General features: G+C 44.1%; 1 protein-coding gene across 1 annotated transcript in view; it reads left to right on the forward strand.

Annotated features, from left to right (window-relative positions):
• Window positions 1-18,294, forward strand: part of LOC119814402 (cytochrome b5) — a 32,432-nt gene extending 14,138 nt beyond the window's left edge. Inside the window, exons 2-5 of the mRNA XM_038330089.1 lie at window positions 10,387-10,515; window positions 12,044-12,073; window positions 17,027-17,061; window positions 17,929-18,294. Of these exons, the coding sequence (XP_038186017.1) occupies window positions 10,387-10,515; window positions 12,044-12,073; window positions 17,027-17,061; window positions 17,929-18,010 (276 nt within the window). The 3' untranslated portion in view covers window positions 18,011-18,294. The remainder of the gene's footprint in view (window positions 1-10,386; window positions 10,516-12,043; window positions 12,074-17,026; window positions 17,062-17,928) is intronic.
• Window positions 18,295-19,390: the final 1,096 nt, after the last annotated feature.

Below are 19,390 nucleotides of genomic sequence, written 5' to 3' on the forward strand. Positions count from 1 at the left end.
GTGTGTGTGAGGGGGTGTGAGTGTGTGAGGGGTGCGTGTGTGGGGGGGGTGTGAGTGTGTGAGGGGGTGTGAGTGTGTGAGGGGTGCGTGTGTGTGTGTGTGTGTGTGTGTGTGCTCGCGCATGTGTATGCAGAGGTATGTGTGTATGAGGGGTGTGTGAGTGTGAGGGGGTGTGAGTGTGTGAGGGGTGCGTGTGTGTTTGTGTGTGTGTGCTCGCGCATGTGTATGCAGAGGTATGTGTGTATGAGGGGTGTGTGAGTGTGTGAGGGGTGTGTGTGTGAGGGGTGCATGTGTGTGTGTGTGCATGCATGTGTGTGGTGTGTGGGTATGAGGGGTGTGTGTGTGGTGTGTGGGTGGGAGGGGGTGCTTGTGTGTGAAAGGGAGGGGTGTGTGTTCGTGTGTGTGCGTGCACGCACTTGTGTGCATGTACTATACAAATTTCTTTTGGATTATTTTTAGTTGGAGCAGCTACTGTGATAAGCATTTAGTTAGTTTTCTTGTGTTTAAAGGAGTGATTTCGGATGGGGAAGCTCAGCCAATCACCTTGTCTGTGGGGTGTACCCCCCTCCTCCCCCTCCCCCCGCCACAAATAGTCTATAAAACATCCGTGTGTGTGTGTGTGTGTGTGTGTGTGTGTGTGTGTGTGTTTTCTCTCTTTGTTTTCCTGCGCTCCGCTGGAACCCTGGCTTTGTAAGCTCCCTTTCTTCCTCTTATTAAAGCTGAATATTTTATATTAAAGCTAGTCTGGTTAATTCTATCGACCGCTCGCCAACAGATTTCCTTCCAAATATCTGGACGAGAAATTTATGAAGAAACTTGGTTTTGTATATAAAGTTACTTGGTTCACACTTTTTTAAAAAAGTAATCGATCTGCGTCAGAAAAGTGGCTGTGGCCCCGTCCTTTCTTCTGATTGCAGCCTTTCCGTCATTTGTCGCTGTCGCCTTCTCCACCTGTGAATTTTAGAAGGGCGTTTCCCATTTAATCTCTGCGGTTCTGGGCTGGGCTTTTGACCTTCAGCCTTTTTGGAATCAGGAACTTTGACCCAGATGGGTGTTTCTGGGCTGGGCTCTGGATTCAGAGGAGGCCAGACTTAGCAGGAGTCCAGGACTGGTTGCTGTGAGGCTGGCTGCCTGGACTAGTTCACATCAAATGTGTGCATGTGCGGTGTGTGACAGTTTTTATTGCAACACTGTCCTGCAGCATCACCGTGATTTCCTGGAGCTGGGTTGCGATGGCTTTTAGCCTACACCTGGCTGGGTCCTTCAGTTGTTGTGTTGGGTGGGGACAAGGTACTTTGGGACATCTGTCCTGCCGTGTTCTTCTGGCCGCGGAGTGACCCTTAGTTCTGGTCTCCTGCAGCATGCTGGCTTTCAACACCCTATTGCTTACTTACTTCCAACCATCTAGTCTTTCATGTTTTTTTTTTTTTAATTTAAACTAATTTCTTTGTTAATAACAGACTTTGCACATATCCGTGGATAACCTGTTATTTTTTGACCTCTACTCCTTTGTGTACCAGCTCTTTGAACTTCGGTTTTTGCAATCCAGAAAGGACTTAGATTGTTTTTTAAAAATCCCTGTTTTTCTATCTAGATGTCTAAGTCTTACTGTTTAGTCAACATTACAGAAGGCTTCTTAATAATTCTCTGATCGATATATGTCAAGACATTTGTCCCTGAATTTGTTTGAGTATATATATATATATATATATATATATATATATATATATATATATATATTTGCGGTTTAAAACGGTATTTATGCTGCTAGAGATGGTATCAGACAAGCTGGATTTCTTAAGTAGGTAATTAATGCAGTTATTAGATTAAACTCATGGCGAGTTGATTCTCTGTCAAAGCGAGTGGCTTTCCTGCCCAGGGCTATGGGTAAACCGTTCTGTCCTGAGGAGTTGACACTCTAGCTCCCTCCCTCTTCAGGCAGCTTGGGGCAGGGTCCTCGTCCTTCAGCTCAGGGGCAGCAGCGGTGTGGAGGAGATAAAGAAGCAGGGCAAAGGAGGGAGGACCTCTGGAAGATTCTGCAGTCATTTGCATCTTCTCTTAGTCAGCGGGGAAGAGTGAGCCTGGGGGTGAAGAGCGAGCCTGGGGATCAGTTTTGCCGAGGAGAGAGCATCTCTCTAATGACGGCTACAGGCTGCTTGTTTGAATCTAAAGTAATGCTGACTTCTCTGGCAGCAGCATTTTTTCTCATCTGAGTTCATTGCCTCTATGTCAAGAATTATTATTTATTATTCTTGTAAATAATCCATATCATAACTAGTATCAAAAGTTATCTTATCAGTTTTTGTAGGTCTCAGAAAATCCAAAGTAGATTTTCCCCCTTGCAGTTTAAAAATATGTATATTCTGGGTCCTGTAGGGCAGTGGTCCTCAGCCTGTGCGTCATGACCCTTTAGGGTGTCAAATGACCCTTGCACAGCGGTCCCATATCAGATATCCATACCAGATATTTACATTGCAGTCCATAACAATTGCAAAATTATGAAGTAGTAGCATAAATACTATTATGGTCGGGTCCCCACACCATGAGGAACTGTATTAAAGGTCACAGCATTAGGAAGGTTGAGAAGCACTGAGAAGAGTCTGATATGTCTGTCCCTTATCACTTCTCTTTGGCCTCATCCTTAAAAGGGTTTGAAGTACCACTTCACTAATATCTTATCGTTCTTGTCCTCATAACTTAAAAAGTAACCTCAGGTCACGAGTGTATTATAAATGCATTCCAGGGCCGTGTGATATACATGTGATATGCTCTTTAGAGAACGCCTTCTTCAGATTTTCTCTACTATTATTGTCTTCTGTGTATGAAAAATCCCACTCTCTTCTTCACCTGCAAAGCCATTGCTAAGTGTGCGCTCTGTCATCCCTACTCCTGATTGTACTGAAGTGGAGACCTAACAAGAAGCTAGAGAAAGGGGTGAAGATAAGGACCCTCCGGGGACAAGTTTACCACATGAACAGTACTGGGTGAGACATACGGGCTAGCCAGCTTGGCCTGTAATGTTTGGGTTAATTTTTTATGGCCTGGGGTAAACCATTGTGCACTGTAGTCTTAACAAGAGACATGCACTCTCACTGAGGTTTCTAGAGCCTGGCTGTGGATGGTGTTATCATCTGGTCCGTTAGGGAGGAGATTTGATAACTCTGGTGTCTCTCATGACGAAAGCAATCCCAGGAGCAGTGGTCTCTTCACAGCTGTGTACTTTTCATATTAAATTCCTTTGGAAAGGTGTGGGGTTGGTCGGGTCACCCTGTAAGTAGATAAGCCTATATCTTGTAGTCATGCTTTTAACTGAGTTCATTTCTCACAGCAAGTAATTTAACTAATTACTTAAAAATATTAGGTTAGCATTATTAGTGAAGATGGAACAGGAATCTGATTTTTATCCGCATTGACCAAGGGTCTGTAAATAGCGCACTCAGTTTGCTATGGATAAATGTTGCTCGGTGAAGAATAATGACCTTATTATCTCCTTTTTATAACTCTTATTTTTTAGAAAACCGAAGATACACCTGTTACGTTTTTGAATATTGTACTAGTTCTCTGAATGCCACTGACTGGGATGCCCAGTTAACGCAGTCAGGGGTAGCCCCACGTTTCCACTCAGTCATTCTGAATAGTGAGGGTTTCTTTCTTGTATATTCTCCTATCTGAAATGATTGCTCTCATTCATTTATGCTTATTTTCCTCCCTTATTTATATTTCTCATTTTATAGGTAGGCCCTTGAATTCTAATTTATGATATATATTGCTATATTTTTCACTTAATAATTTAACCCTAATTATTTAAATAAATCTTAAATAAGAAGATTAAGAAATCACTTCAGATACAATGATTAAAGCTATAACATTTAATCTATTTAAAGTTAATGTGAATGAAATGTTACATAAGCTTTAATTCCACTGTGCAAACAAGACTTACCCAGAACCTCTTCAAAGTCCTACAGTTGGGAAGATTGTAGAACAGGTTTGGCTTGATCCTAACACTCATCCTGTAGTTACAGAGGAGTCCTTTGGTTCTTTGCCACCTCATACCTGCGCTTTTCCAGGGATGTGTCAGCTACGAAGGGTTTTTGATTTGTATTAGATTCTTCCTCTGATGGTTATTGCTAAGTAGAATGTATAGTTGATAATTGCTGAGAGTAATTCGCTTGATCGAATCATTTCAAGATGTTTATATATTTTTAAAACATTCTGTTATAAACGGTGGGGGGAAGAGAGGGAGAGAGCACCTATGTTACACTGAAGCTAGGGAGAGGTTTTATTTATTTATTTATTTATTTTGGACATTAACAGAGATGACAATCCTAACACTGCTGTGTGAGGCGGACACCTGGGAGACACAGCTCATTCGTACTTGCCTCTTAGGGACCTTGCTCCAAGTCACGCCTGAGGTGTGGGGCCTGCGGGCCATTTGTGATTAGTCAAAGCTGAGGCTCTGTCAGTGCCTTTTCATTGGTTGGTTTTCTGTTTTTTTTTGTTTTTTTGTTTGTTTGTTTTTTTTTTTTTTTTTGTTTTTTTTTTGTTTTGTTTTTTTTTGTTTTGTTTTTTTGTTTTGTTTTGTTTTGTTTTTGTTTTGTTTTTTTTTTTTGCCCAAAGGAAGTACATGCTTCTTCAGGAGTAGAGCGTGTACTTTTTTTTTTTCTTTTTATGATTTTTCTCCCATCCAACTATGAACAGGCTTGAGCCTGTTAAGCTGTTCAGTCAGACAGGATCGGGTGTGCCCTTTCCTATATGCCTCACGGTGCTTTGCACATAGTAGATTTAAATTTAGTGGGTTATCTCAGGGAAAGGAGATTTGTGTGAACCGTTGGGAGTGAGGAAGTTCAGCTCCTCAGCTGGCTGGCATATGTAGCGATGCTAAAAGTAAAGGTCCGTGCTAATCTCATGTATTTAGTTAGCGCATGCTTGAAGGCATTGATGTGGGTGGCAAACACAGATGAACAGAGCAGGCTGAAGTCTGAGTCATGAATTTTGCAAACAAATGTATACACGACTTGAAAGTGTAGCAGTGTGAGCTGAGAGGGAATGGGGAGAGGCCATGCTGGGAGTGGCCATTGAAGGATGGTGTCTGGAAACTGTCACCGGAGCAGGAGCGAGATGGCCATAGCAGCTGAGGTCACGGTAGCAACATTAACCGAGGACCAAAAGAATGGGAGAGAGTGTATTTAGGGCAAGAGAGAGAAATGTTATGCTTGAAATTTACATTGGGCATTGGGTGAAATTTTCAAGTATATGGACCTGCTAGGAGCCTGGCACCATGAGGTCACAGAAGTTGTTACTCAACTGTCTTCATTAGTGGACGGTGATATGCAATCACCAGGAGAGATACTGCAAGTGGATTGGGAGCACTTGGGTATCGGGCTGCTTTGATGGGCTGAAGGACGGAGAGAACATATCTGAGGAAGACAGCATTTCAGGAAGAGACCCATGATGAGAAACTTTGCTGAGAGAGAGAGCCAGCTGAATTTCAGGAGTGGGTAACCAACTTGAACTGTCTGTGATACAGTTTGGAAATGCTTGGTACTAGGAGTGTTTCCGGCCTCCAATTTTGGAATATTTGTGTACTCACAGTGGCCTTTTAGGGACGGAACTCACCAGTGTGAGAGCCATTTGTTGCACACGCTTCTTTTGTGTTGTCAGATACCACAAGTTAGAGTTCTGCTCTAGGACCTTGCTTCTGTAGATGCGTGAAGTCCCACTAGACCACTGCACCGTTCCTTTTGCAAAAACAGATATCACCTGCATTTTTCTGTTGTCCTTTAAAAACAACCAACCAACCAAAGCTGTTGTAGCTCTCTGAATCAGAGCCACTAAATTTGAAACAAGTTCAGCATCATTTCCTCCAACCATTGTGAACTCATCTTTCTGGGCTTGAGAAGCACAGCGGGCACCCCTGTCTGCATCCGAACCCTGCAGATGGATCTTCTCCCCAGTATATTCTGGGTTGGGACAAGAGACACAGTCTCCTGCGTATAAGCCTTGATCATGACATGAGCGTCCACAGATCTCATAATGGAGGCCTGGTGCTCTGACCATGGCTGTAGACAGTCTGCACAGTCATCAGCTTCCCATTTCCTTGCCATTGCTCCAACCAGAGCCTCTCTTCCTGTCTAAGAAGACTGAGCTGTGTAGCGATGCAGTTGTTGGAATTGGAGTACTGCCATAGGGTTCCTCTGGGTCCCTTCGCAACAGATGTACATCCCTCGAGTGCTGTAGACCTCTCTGGAAGGTCAGCAGCCATTTAATTGCTGAGAATGCTCTTCATTCTTGCAGGATATGTATGGCAAGGCCTTGTCCTTCTTACACACATAACCCGAAGGTAATTTTATACGATTTTTAGTGTACTTATGTTTTTCCTACAACCCCTTACATGAAGTCGGGGTATCTTGTCAGCACTCAGTAAGTTTTTATTTGAGGTTTTAGGATTAGGAGTGTACAACTTGTACCATGACTTCCTCAATGTATCCTTAGTTCTGAGCTGGAACTGTGGCAGAAAATTTCTCCATTTATGGACCATGTCAACTTTTAGTATTTAAAAACAGAGTTCCCTTTCTTTCTTTCTTTCTTTCTTTCTTTCTTTCTTTCTTTCTTTCTTTCTTTCTTTCTTTCCTTCCTTCCTTCCTTCCTTCCTTCCTTCCTTCCTTCCTTTCTTTTTTCAGATAAAAACGTGAAGACTACTAACACCATTTATTGGCATTCCCTCATCTCTGTCTCTGTTGTCGTGTATTGTCAGGATCAGGGTGTATCAAGGCAGCTAAACAAGTTGGGAGTTCACAAAAATACGTGGAAGGAACTGTGATCTCGCAAGACATGTGGGCAGAGTGCTGAGGTTATCCCAACAACCAGTTTAGATCTGGTCTCTCTCCCTAATCCCCTCCCTTCTTCTCCCATCTTCACCTTCTTCATCTTCATCCCACTGCGTCCGCCATGAGCCGTCATTCTGGCCAGAATCTTTACTGTCCTTGGTCGCCCTCAGGACTCTCCTCAGAGTAAAGTCTGATTTCATCGCCTTCATTTTGGTGACTTCCTGTTACTCACCAAAAAGATCAAGATCCTTGAACAGACCTGGGATCCCTTCTTGGCCTGGCTGGCCTTCTCCTTCCTGGGCCTCAGGCAGGCTTCCTTCCTGTCCCCGAACTCAGGAACTTCTGCATTAGAGTGACTTCCTCCTGTGACCCACCCTCTCATAACTCCAGTTGTCTTTACTTTTTTCTTCTCCATTGGCGATACTCCTTTTTCATCTTGGTGGCCCTCACCGTGTGATTTCAGAAGTGACATTCACTTGTAGTTCACAGTTGAGCACTGTTCATGCTTGCCTGTTAGCCTGTGGTCCTTAGGGGCAGGAACCAGGACTGTCTTGGCTTACTCTTGAGTCTGGGTTTTGAGGACACAAGGCATGCATTTGAATTAACTAGAGCCACAGAAAATGAAATATTCCTTTGGGATAATAGGAACCCTTCACAGATGCGATTGGCTGTCTCGCTCTACTCTGGCCCAGCGTCCTTCTCCACCTTCCCCTCTTTCTCTTAATTATATGGCAAGTACTTTCTCTTTTTCTGTGCGTGTCACATGCTTCAAGGAAAATACTATTACTAAGAGCTAGTCCCTTATCTTTGCTCTTTTATCAGGGCTTGAAGTTTATTTTCTCTTATAACATTTTTTTCAGGCTTCAATTTTCTTATTGATTCTTTCACAAAGCTTTTAGGGTAGAGTTAAAATGTTCCAACATCAATCAGTTTATTTGGTATTGTGTTTTTCCTAAGTTATTCATACACACACACACACACACACACACACACACACACACACTTCACACACACACACACACACTTGCTCAGCAGTAATCAGTGCTACCAGTAGCCCAAAGTGTTTTCTTTGCTTAGAAAATTGCCTGACAGATGATTAAGGCCAGGTTCACACTGGAGACGGAGCTTAAGGTAAACAGGCCCTTTGCTTTGTTTTCTGTTGGAGCTGAGGTGAGGGCTGCCCCCTTGGCATCGCTCTTTCAAGTTAGACTGTTGTGTAATTGAGATGGGACTGTGCTTTCTCCACCTTAGCCCCTTCACTCCAGGATCCTCATGACTCCATAGCAGACCAAGATGATGACATCACCTCCTTGTGTTGTCCCAGAAGATAGGCTGTCTCTGGTGGACATCAAGACTCCGGGAGATCCAATGATGCTCCCTTGTCCTGAGCAGGAATCCCAAGTTGAGGAACTTGTGAGTTAGGTCATTAGCTGAGGAGCAGTAGTGTGGGACCGGTCACCTGTGGGCTCTGGGGACTTTGGTCACTTCATATCTCCTATGTCCCTGCCTTTCTGCTCCTTGGTCAAATCAATGTTTGGCAGTTCCAGATTGTTCCAGAACCAGAAAGTCTTGATTACCACTGGCACACCTGAGGTGCACCTAGAGCCTTTAGTGTAAATTTGCGTCTTGCCAGTCACTTCTCATTGTCAGAATAGCTGGAGCAGAGCATACCCCAGTGACATAGAGGAATGTTTGTGCAATGCAAACCATGCTGGGGGCAGATACTAATATTGGGAAGTATTTATTAAGACTCTGTTGTGTTCGCTAAACATAATGATATGTGTCTGACACATTTTAAAATATATCCTTCAAAGTTATGACCAGGATTTCCTTCCTTGTTTATTTTATGTGTATGTGGGCGTTGTACCTGAGTGTATGTATGTGTATCGCATGTGTGCAGGTCCCCACCCCCTGTAGTAGAATTACAGGTGGTTTTGAGCCAACCCCCACCCCCCCGCCATGAGATGAGTGCTGGTATCTGAATCTGGTTTTCTGCTAGTGGCAAATGCTGTTTCCTGCTGAACCACCTTTCCAGCCCCGCAAATCCTCTAGTTCCCATCGTGTCTTAGTTGGTGTTCTGTTGCTGTGAAGGGTACCATGGCCAAGGCAACTCATAAGAGAAAGCAGTTTTAACGAGAAGCTTGCTTGCAGTCCATGGTTATTACAGCAGGAGGAAGACATGGGTTACCCTGGAGCAGTAGCTGAGAGCTTTACATCATGAAGTCCAGGCAGCAGGCAGGGAGAGTGAGACACTGGTCTGGTGTGGGCTTTGAAAACCTCTGAGCCCATCCCCAGTGATGTAGATCTTTTGATAAGATCACACCTCCTAGGAAGGAAGGCCTCACTGCCTTCAGCTACACAGGGAGGTGGCTTCTGGACCCTAAGGTAACTTACTTAAAGATCAGAATGAATTTGATTCAGGTACATCTTCAAGCTTAATTTAAGAAGGGTTTTAGGGGTGAGAGAGTTGGCTGAGCCATTAAAGGCAAGGCTCATAACCAAAAACTTAAGATGTGAGTTTTGTTTTGTTTTGCTTTCCTGCCAGAGTGTTTTGGATGACTTAGCCGAGCACGTTTTCCTTCTGCTTGTCTGAGATTCTTACCCAGGAATCTCTGGGCCTCATCCCCTAGGGTCTCTTTCCACTGTTGGACTTGGCTTCCTGCAGCAAGATTGTCCTCTGTTTTTCCAATTAATGCAATAAAAGCACTAAAATGCTTCTACAAAATAAAGGGTTCTTCTGGCCGCTTCCACATAGAAGCGCACTGTCTTTTCTATAGATGTTCTGACTATACCTATGGTGGTTACTTGGATCCCTCCAGAAAGAATCCCATGCTCACTCAGCCTGCGCCTTCCTGCTTGTCCCCTGAGCAGTGCCAGCTGTCCATTGCAGCTGTACGGAGTGCATCCTGAAGGCTTTGTGTTCACCTCTCTCTGACCAGTGGATGGTCTCTCCATGGTCCAGAATCAGGCTGAGAGGGTCTCAAGTCTGAGCCTTAAGTAGATGGCTGAAGAGACAGTTTAGAGATGGGTGAAGAAGGAAAATTTGGGGGAATTTCCCAGAGAAGAAGAGCAGGCATTACCACATCTTTTAAAATAGTTTACTTATTTTATGTACATTGGTATTTTGCCTGCATGCATGACTGTATGAGGGCATCAGGTCCCCTGGAACAGGAGTTAAAGACAGTTGTGAGCTGAGCTGCCAAGTGGGTGCTGGGAATTGAACCCGGGTCCTCTGAAAGAGCAGCAGTGCTCTTAAGCTCTTAACCCCTGAGCCATCCCTCTGGTTCCCACCACATTATTAAGGCCACCACCCGTATAAGACTGTGGTTGCTGGGCAAGCACGGTGACAGATAGCCACAGAGGAAGCTTCTGCGGTATCATCATCAAGGAACTGGATCGTGAAGAAGCATGCTTAGAGTTCCCGTTGTAGACACTTAAAGTCAGCCATGGTCATCAGTGACTTCTGGGGTGGGCTATTGGATTCAATAAAGTAACCATTTCCTTTAAACTCATTGACCTGAAAAGATTTTAACGGTCATGCAATCTGTTCTCTGAACAGCATCCTGGTGGGGAAGAAGTTCTAAGAGAACAAGCCGGGGGCGATGCTACCGAGAATTTTGAGGATGTTGGACACTCTACTGATGCACGAGAACTGTCCAAAACGTACATCATCGGGGAGCTCCACCCAGTAAGTCATTCTTTCTTCTTTTATAAGGCTAGTGTTTGACATTGGTAAGTTTAGATTTGCATCTACCAAAAAAAAAAAAGAAGAAAAGAAAAAAAAAAAAAACTTTTAAAGAATAGAGCAAAACCAAATTCTTCAGAGTTTAGAATACTTTGAGACGGTGTCTCAGTCCATAGCCCAGGCTGGTCTGGAGCTTCCTGTGTAGCCAATGCTGACATGGAACTGGCTCCTCAAACCCTTATCTCTCAAGTGCTAGAATTACCAGTGTACATCACCATGCCTAGCCAGGACACCATTTTGTCATAAAATAAATTGGTTCAATCTTTCTTTGCTTTGCATTTTTTGGTTATGGTTATTGCTGTACTGTGGTCAGAATGCTGTGCTCCAAGTCTTTGCCCTGGGGATAGAACCCAGGCTCTGAGAGCCCACAGAGAGACACATCCAAAGGGTGGGGAATCAGTCCAGTCAGTTTGTTCTACAGCCAGGGGAGTGAAGGGTGGCCATGAGTACTTGTTCCGTGATGAGAGACAAGTAACTAGCAGCTCCAGCCCATTAAGCAAGCAAGAAATGCTGAAGATAAGATAAATAAATATAGGCATATCCCTATTTTTATGTCTTACTGTATGAGAATGGTGGTTTTTGTAAGGACCAAAAAATGAAGAAAAGATAAAGGTAGGCTCTTTTTAGAAGTCCCAGAAATCCATTTTAGAGCAGGTTCTGTTGAGCTTTCTCTGTGTGTCTGTGTGTGTGTGTGTGTGTGTGTGTGTGTGTGTGTGTATGTGTGTATGTATGTATGTGTGTGTCTGTGTCTATTTTTCTGCTTGCCTGCTGTCTTTTGGATATGCTAGGAGGCTATGTATACTTAGAGAAACTCTGTCTCACTTCTCTGGAAGTTTTATCAGCCCACACATTTTCATACTTCCCAGAAATAACATGGTTGTATTGCATCTGCAAGGTCTGCCCTTGTGAGAATTCCTCCCTGTCCTGTTCCTTTAATTTCTCTTCCCATGAGGAGTGAGGGTGAGTTTCATTTAGGTCACCACCCTGTGAGGTTCTTCTGTGGTCAGCATTTAGATGCCCTTGGATTTTGACATCCTCAGCCTGAGGGGTGGATAGTTTATAGTCATATTTCTGGGAGATTGCATGCTTCATTGAGACTATCATAGCAGAAAGATGCATATCTCTGTGAACTTGAGAGTGGAGAAGGAAGGGAAGGATTTTGTTTTCAATTGTTCTCTGAATTGACAACTCTAGGAAGTCTCTAAACACCTCCACATATAACCAAGACAGTCATGGGTCCATTCTGAACTCTGGGACTATAGATGGAAGTGCCTCTTGTTCCTAACTACTGTGAATTTTTGTTGTCAAACCACATGGATCAAACTTTATACTTAACTTTGCTGAATGCCAATGCTAGTCATTGAATAATATATATTTTTTTAAATTCTCAAAAAATCAGCCCTTTGAACATGAGACTTTTACAGATGTCCTATTATTCTTAATCCCACTCTTTTCTTTTTTTTCCTTACAGGATGACAGATCAAAGATAGCCAAGCCTTCGGTAAGTTTGCACAACCATCTCAGAGGACTGGTGGACAGAGGTCACTATGTGTCTTCATTGCATGTCAAACTGGGGCAAAGGTCACCGCCTGCACAGGTCTTTCTAGGTTAGGTAGATGTGTGATTTACTGGCTTTGTAAAAGCTTGGTTTGGGGTTTTTTCTTTGTTTTTCTTACCAGTCAATGTGGTTTTGAGGAGACCTTGTGTGTTACAACAAATGTATTACTTTTAAAAAACATCATAATTATCAATAAACAAAAGTCTGGGTGTATAGCTCGATTGAAAATGCTTCTTTAAGTGGAAGCATGTTCTCCTCCCTGACTTGGAGAGGACTTACCTGTGCCCCTCCCTTCTCTGTGGAGTGTGGTGTCCTGGGCATTCAGAAAAGGTGTTTCACATTGGCATCCCCTAGTTCTTCAGTCTGAGCTGACTTTCTCATTTAATTTGCTCATTAAATCTAGACTGAGAATTTATGAGAACAGCAGCCGAAGTTCCCGAAAAGTATACCTAGGCCAAAGTTAATTCTGGCTCGTAACTAATGAAGGGTGAGGGAAGGTTTTGCTTTAAAAACGACAGCAAGGAAACCCAGTTTTTCCGTTCTGCTCTGTGCTTCTGGCCTTAGTGGAGAAGGCACACAGGGCGAGCCTCTCGGAGCTTGCGATGAGAACCGGGAAGCCCGCTGTGCTGTCTGTGCTGCCGAGATGCTGTTTGCGGCACATAACTCAAGAGCGTGAGGGCAGATGCCGTGCTCACTCCGACTCTTACGCGGTGCAGGAAAAGCCATGTGCGAGCTTTTCAGTTTAACACTGGGGATAGGCGTGCTTCAGGGAGAGTTAAGAAAATGAGATGGTGTTTAGAATCTGAATGCTGACTGTGACAGTTGCTCAGATTCTGGCTGCTTTATAGGCAGCTGACATGCTGGAGCACTATGGTTGCTTCCCCTAGAGTCTGTTAGGGAAGAGGTCCGTTTCAGTCCTGTTACATGTTTAGTGTGTTAGTGGTTTTGTTGTGAGCCAGTCACCTGCAGGAAAACAGGCTTTGGGGAGGCTTGCTTCCTGAGCTTTCATCTGCTGCAGGCTAACCACATCCCTAGCCGTAGTGCCCATGCAGGTGTGTTTGGTGGTTAGCCTGTCTCATACCCCAGACCACTGGAGGCCACCCTCATCCCTTTGTTCTTAGAACATGCTCGCTGTGCAGCTGTGGGTCTTGGAGATCCGCATGCTGGTGCTCAGCATGCACGAGGTCCTCAGTTCAGTCTCCAACAACTGGCCATTTTTGTGCTCCCCTGAAATCCCGAGTCCTTGGGAAATGATCACGAGGGCACCAGAATCATCCCTGGCAACATCGTGGGTTTTAGGCTAGCCTGGGATGTACGAGACTCTGTCCTGAAGGGCAGTGTTGAGGGACGAGCGTGTGTGCGCCTGCCATGTTTGCTATTCTCTGTGGGTGTTTAGTCTCCTGTTTGGCCTTGTAATCACTTTGATGTTTGGAATAGCTGGTGGATGGAGCACACGTAGCAGGGTGAATTCTGGGACTCGCACTGTCAGCGTTAATGAAAGAGCTCCTGCCCGTGTTTGCAGGAGGGAGCAGCTCTCTCCCAGACACTGGGCCTCCATTTTACCACGCGTGGCTCAGTGGCTGTGGACCCTCTCACTGGATTCCGCGTCTGCTCAGTGTGCAAAGCAGACACCTTTACTCTCAAGATTTTACATGTGGACCAGCTTTGGGGTACTTTATTGTTTCAAAACAAACAAACCAACAAGCAAAAGAATCCCTTTATTTCCTATTGTGATTTCGCTTAAACTGGAGCGGAGCTGGGAGAAAGGGGGTGACCCTTGCTGGTTACTCCAGAGGCTGGAAGCAGGTGACATGAAGAAAAAGAGTTGCTGCTTTTCCAGGTGCTTTGTTATTTCTGCCAAACAAAACTGTGTGTTTCTTAGGGTCCCATGTTATTGATAGGGGTTTCTGTCCTGTCCAGTTCCTGCAGTCCTTAAGTCCCAAAGAAATCACACAGAGGTCTACATTAATTGTAAACTGATTGGCCCATTAGTTCAGGCTTCTTATTAACTCTTATAACTTGTATTAGCCCAATCTTGTCTGTGTTAGCCACGTGGCTTGGTACCTTTTTCAGCGAGGCAGTCACATCTTGTTTGCTCTGTGTCTGGCTTCCTCTGTGTCTGGGTGACAACTACAGACTGAAACTTCCTTCTTCCCAGAATTCTCATTGCCCCGCCTCTACTTCCTGCCTGCCTACTGGCCAATCAACGTTTTATTAAAAATAATACAAGTGACAGGATAAAAGACCATTGTCCCACAGCACCATGTAATTATCTTTAGGCTGGAGGATGTGTTCTGTGGTCTGATATTTTTAAATAATCATCATACTTGGAGCCGGAGCTCAGCAATAGAGCACTTTCCAAGTCTACATAAGGCCTGGTGTGTGCGTTAGTCCTCGATGTTGAGGAAAAAAATATTGCTTACCTAAAATACCTAGCTTAATAATATCTCATCATATTTGAGAAATATGATGTATTCGCTTGAACCTGCCTAGAAGAAGCTAAAGTGCCAAGTTAAGGAATTTACAGAAATTACACATCTATGAATGAATCCCCAGCAACCAAATTTGCTTACATAGAAGGTAGTAATAATATTGGGGTATTTTCTTGTTAATATTTTTCAAAGCACTGTGATAGAAAAGGTTGTATTTGTCTCTGAGATCCTCAGACCTCAAGGTCCTGAAGCTCTGGTGAAAGTCACATGTCCGCCGTCTGGCTTGTCAGTTGGTCTCTTCAGTTCATGGAGTCTCTGAACTTCTTAGGAAGACTCCACTCTCAGTACTTCCAATGAGGAAGTGAGCTAGGTTATGTGAACTTCATTGAGATGACTAGTTTGCAAAGGCTTTAGGGACTTGTATATTATTTTATATGAAACTAATCATGATTTATGCTGACTCACATGACCTTTGTAAGTCATTATACGTGCCATTCTGGTAGTTTTTACTACACGTTGGAAGTCCTCCAGGTTGCACAGAAAACAGGTGGCAGAGAGTTCATTGCTGGTTCCCTGAACCCAGCTGATCCTCTCAGAACACAGGCCACTAGATAAAATGGGCTTCTTTATCCCTCTGCGAAGTGGAGATTATAGCTTCAACTCCCAAGCCTTCTGGGTTTTAAGGCTATGAAGAAAGTAGACAATCCAAAAACTCTCTGTTTTTGGGGTTTTTTTTTTTAAGTTCCACCTTTTGGAATGTCATTGTCACTGGTGATGGTACGCTAGGATCATTTTATTTACTTATATTTAAACTTTGGAAATATTTATTTTGTGTGTGTCTGCACACACGCTTGTGTGCCACAACACACACACACACACACACACACACACACACAGGTCAGAGGATAACTTTCAAGAGAACTGGTTCCCCTTCCATGGCACAGGTCCCAGGGGTCAGGAAAGCCCAGGTTGAAGCAAGTACCTTTGCCTACTGAGCCAAGTCACCTGCCCTAATAACCATATCTTAAATGGCGTGGGCACATTTGAGCCTCAGCCATATTTTAACCTTACATTGGTGCCTTTGTGCTCTCAATGTGGCCACAAAGACGGGGGAGGCAGGGAAGGCTACCTGAGGTTGCACAGGGTCTCCCGAAATGCATGCACCCCTGCCTGTATCTCAAGTGAGTGGTCCTTGCTCTCTGCATCCTACTATCCAGCATGCAATAGTATCGTGCCTTCAGCGGGCTCTTTGGTGCCGTCTTCTAATAACTGAATAATATTGTTTGCGTATTAAATTGTCTCTCACAATCAGTGTTAATTATACTCAGATGCTCATGAAAATTAATCTTGTGCTAGTTATGAATTTCTGTCGTCACCACTATTTAAAATTGCTTAAAAGGGCAACAGATGTGACATTTTCTTTTTAAATGATTTGTTTTTCTTCCCCTACTATGTCAGGAATCTTAAAGGTGATGTGTCAAGGTTGGTGTGTGTTGCTGGGCTGCTTTGCTCATGCACCCCTAAAATGAATTTGCTTTTGGGGGGAGGGGTTCCCTTACATACCTCTCAGGGGCACCGCTTTGCCTTGCTGCTTCCAGATGCCACCTGGCTGATACTTTCCATCTATGCTGCAGGAAGCTCCAGACATGACTCTCTGACGGAGCTGGCCTGTCTGTGGCTGCTTTTGCTGGCGCACTAACAGTTTCGCTGGTGTGGAATATTACAAGTGCTTCCTAAAATGTGTTAAAACCTAAATGCGTGTGCTTCGGTGGGACGCAGTCCTTGAATGGTCTGATAAAATATGTGATTTTTTTTTTAACGGTCCTCCTGAGAAGGCCTGTGCTCAGAAAGTGCTGGAAGGTAAATAACACCATTTGTTGGTGAGGCAGAGAGTTCCTGAGTTAGTCTGGGCTCTTTCTAGTGCTGTTCGGTGAGCTGAAGAAGTCTCAGGACAGGTGGTGTAGCATGTGTCATGGCAGTTCTTACCATGTTGGCTGGCACGCCTGTAACGTAGTGCAGGTGCACTTTCATGCCCTATCAGGTGTGACTGACATAAATGACACTTACAGTTCATACTCCGTGCTTTGAAGAGCTCAAGTTCCCTTCCTAAGGACAGTGAGTGATACAGCCTTGCATATGTGCCCACGAGTACTCTGTTTAGTTTTCATGATGAAGTGCTTACATGTTAAGTGTGAATTATTATATGCAATCTATTGACATTTTCAAATTAGAAAGTTTATGTTCTTCATCAATTTAAATATAGTTCTTAAAATTTTATTTTCCTAAAAAATGGTGAAATCAGGCTTTTTAGTAAGAATTTGGACATAATTGTTTCTTTTAACAATTTTTAAAAGATAGAGTTGAATAAAATGGTGATTTTTTTTTTTTAATCTTAAAGCATGTTTTGGATCAGGGGGATCAATGCTCAGATGTTAACTTCATGTTTTGTGTGTGTGTGTTCCAGGAAAGTCTCATCACTACCGTGGACTCTAACTCCAGGTACATTCTGTTGTTTTTTCATTTGTTTTGTTTTGGACAAAGGCTCCTATAGGGCTCTGGAGCCAGAGTTAAAACACATCCCCATCTGATTTCTGTCTTCCAAAAAGTTGAAATTTACAGGTTAAATCCAATTTGAAAATTCATAGCTACATTAAAGTTCTTCCCAGGTTTGTCTCTAATTTTACCCATAATCTCTAATTTATCATCCACTGGAAGCTTAGGAAAACTGAACAGTGTAAATAAATCAGATATGCTTTTGAATTTGGGAGAGAGACCACAGACTAAATATTCTGGGTATGGTTTTACTTAACAGTTTAAATCCATATGGCATAGGTGTAAAGTTTGGGTCTTTGAAGAAGTATCTGAGAACCTAAAGCTGAGTTTGAGTGGCAGCCTTAGTACTCGGGGTTCAGGCTCCTTACTTGGTGGCTCTGGGGACAGGGTCTGCCCTCTGCTGTAGAGCTGGCTGGCAGTGTCCTCCACACGGGAATGCCAATCCTCTGATTCTCATTGCAGTGCCATTTAAAACGCTTAGTGGGTCCTGCAAGAGGACCAGACATATCAGGAGCACTCCCGTGTGGTCTGTGATTTCACGTCAGGAGAAAGGCAGCGTCTGTTGAGAGAGCCGATGCAGCTCTCTGTAAAATGGATTTGGGAATAGCTGGAAGCAGAGCAAGGGTGTGAGTTTTCTCATGGCGACAAAGGGGGAGAGCAGCGACGTCAACATTCTAGAGTGTGCTCTGTGCTCAAGTTTAGCAGAGCTGAGCTGCTCTTTTAAAGTGAGAAAACTAGGCTGTGGGAGCACAGAGGTTGAGGTCTCTGTAGTGAGGAGCATTCAAGCATCTTGTTGCTCTTGTGTCTTTCTAGTTGGTGGACCAACTGGGTGATCCCAGCCGTCTCAGCCCTGGCTGTCGCCCTGATGTATCGCCTCTACATGGCAGAAGACTAACTTGCCTCTCCAAACCAAGGAAGGGGAAAGACTGCCCCTCAGAAGGGAGAAAAGAAGCCAGTGTTAATCATGTCCACTGACAGACACCTTCCGCTGAGAACGTAATTGTAATATATCTGTTTCCCTTTCCTTCTGTGTTAGTGGAACCAGCGAGGAACTCTTTGTACTCTTCAACTCTGCAAATGTGCCTTTTTCTTCATCAACTTCATTTTTATGTTTCTTCACTTACATAATTTACTTATTGTAAGCACGATCTTTTTAAAATATATCTGGCTTTTAAAACATGCTGCCGTGCGTGTCTGCTTGTTTGGTAGGACGCCTCCAGTGCTTAGTGCTTTGGTTTATTTCACAGAATCGTTTAATGTGCCGATCATTCAGACCTGGGTTGTCTGTGTCGTGAAGGCTTGATTGTTCTTGTCTTGGTGACGCGGTGATGATGGCACTTAACACGTACTGTTACATGGTTTTACATTAGTTGCCTGACAAGCATACCTGGCTGCAGCAGCGGAAGGAAGAGGAGAATGGAAGTCTCCACCATGACGGGAAGGCCAAAGGGGTAGGGTGCAGGTCTGTGACAACACTGTTGGATCAGGAAGCAGAGCGAAAGACTGGAAACAGAAGTGGGTTATCCTCTTTAATGACCCATTCCCGCTAGCCAGGCCATAGCTGCCAAGGTTCCACAACTCCCGAGACAGTGCCACCAGATGGGACCCAGATGTTCATACACACAAGCTGTGGGGACATTTCCTAGCCAACCAATAAAGTGCCAGTGTTGTTTCTTTTTCAAGAAGATTAAGATTCAGAAACTATATCTCAAAGATTGGTAATTTTTCCACTTGAAACTCATGGCAGAGTATGGAAGTGACCGACAAGATCAAAAAAAGAGGCTTCACATCCTCAGTGTGTGACAGATAGCAGCAGCGTAAACCAGGTCGTGGACTGGGGACCGCTGTTGTAACGGCCTGTTCTCTCTCTGTTTCAAAGTCGTTCCCTAGAGACTCACAGTTTCGTAACTTTTGAAGCTCTACAGATTCCCCCTCCAGAGACGATAGCAGAGTATGTTCTCATCTTAGGAAATACTGATTAAGTGACTCATGAGAACACAGATCTGGACAGACTGGCTGCCTGCTCTTTTGGTGGAGCCTTAGCTGCTGAGTGATGAGCCTTGAGAGGTTTGGTGTGGCTCTGCTTGCCCCCCCCCCCACCTCTCAGGAAGCTTTGGTTGTTATCCCCTGCCTGGTGCGTTATTAGCATCCATGACTTTTTATTTTAAATGTAGAAACCCCAGGGGGTAATTTGCTAGGTGGTACTTGTACCGACCTGTGACTAGGTGACCGGAAGTGGCGTTCTTAAGAACTAGCACATCAGAAAGGAGCATTA

The sequence above is a fragment of the Arvicola amphibius genome, chromosome 5, assembly GCF_903992535.2.
Source record: "Arvicola amphibius chromosome 5, mArvAmp1.2, whole genome shotgun sequence".
In the NCBI taxonomy this organism is placed as follows: Eukaryota; Metazoa; Chordata; class Mammalia; order Rodentia; family Cricetidae; genus Arvicola; species Arvicola amphibius.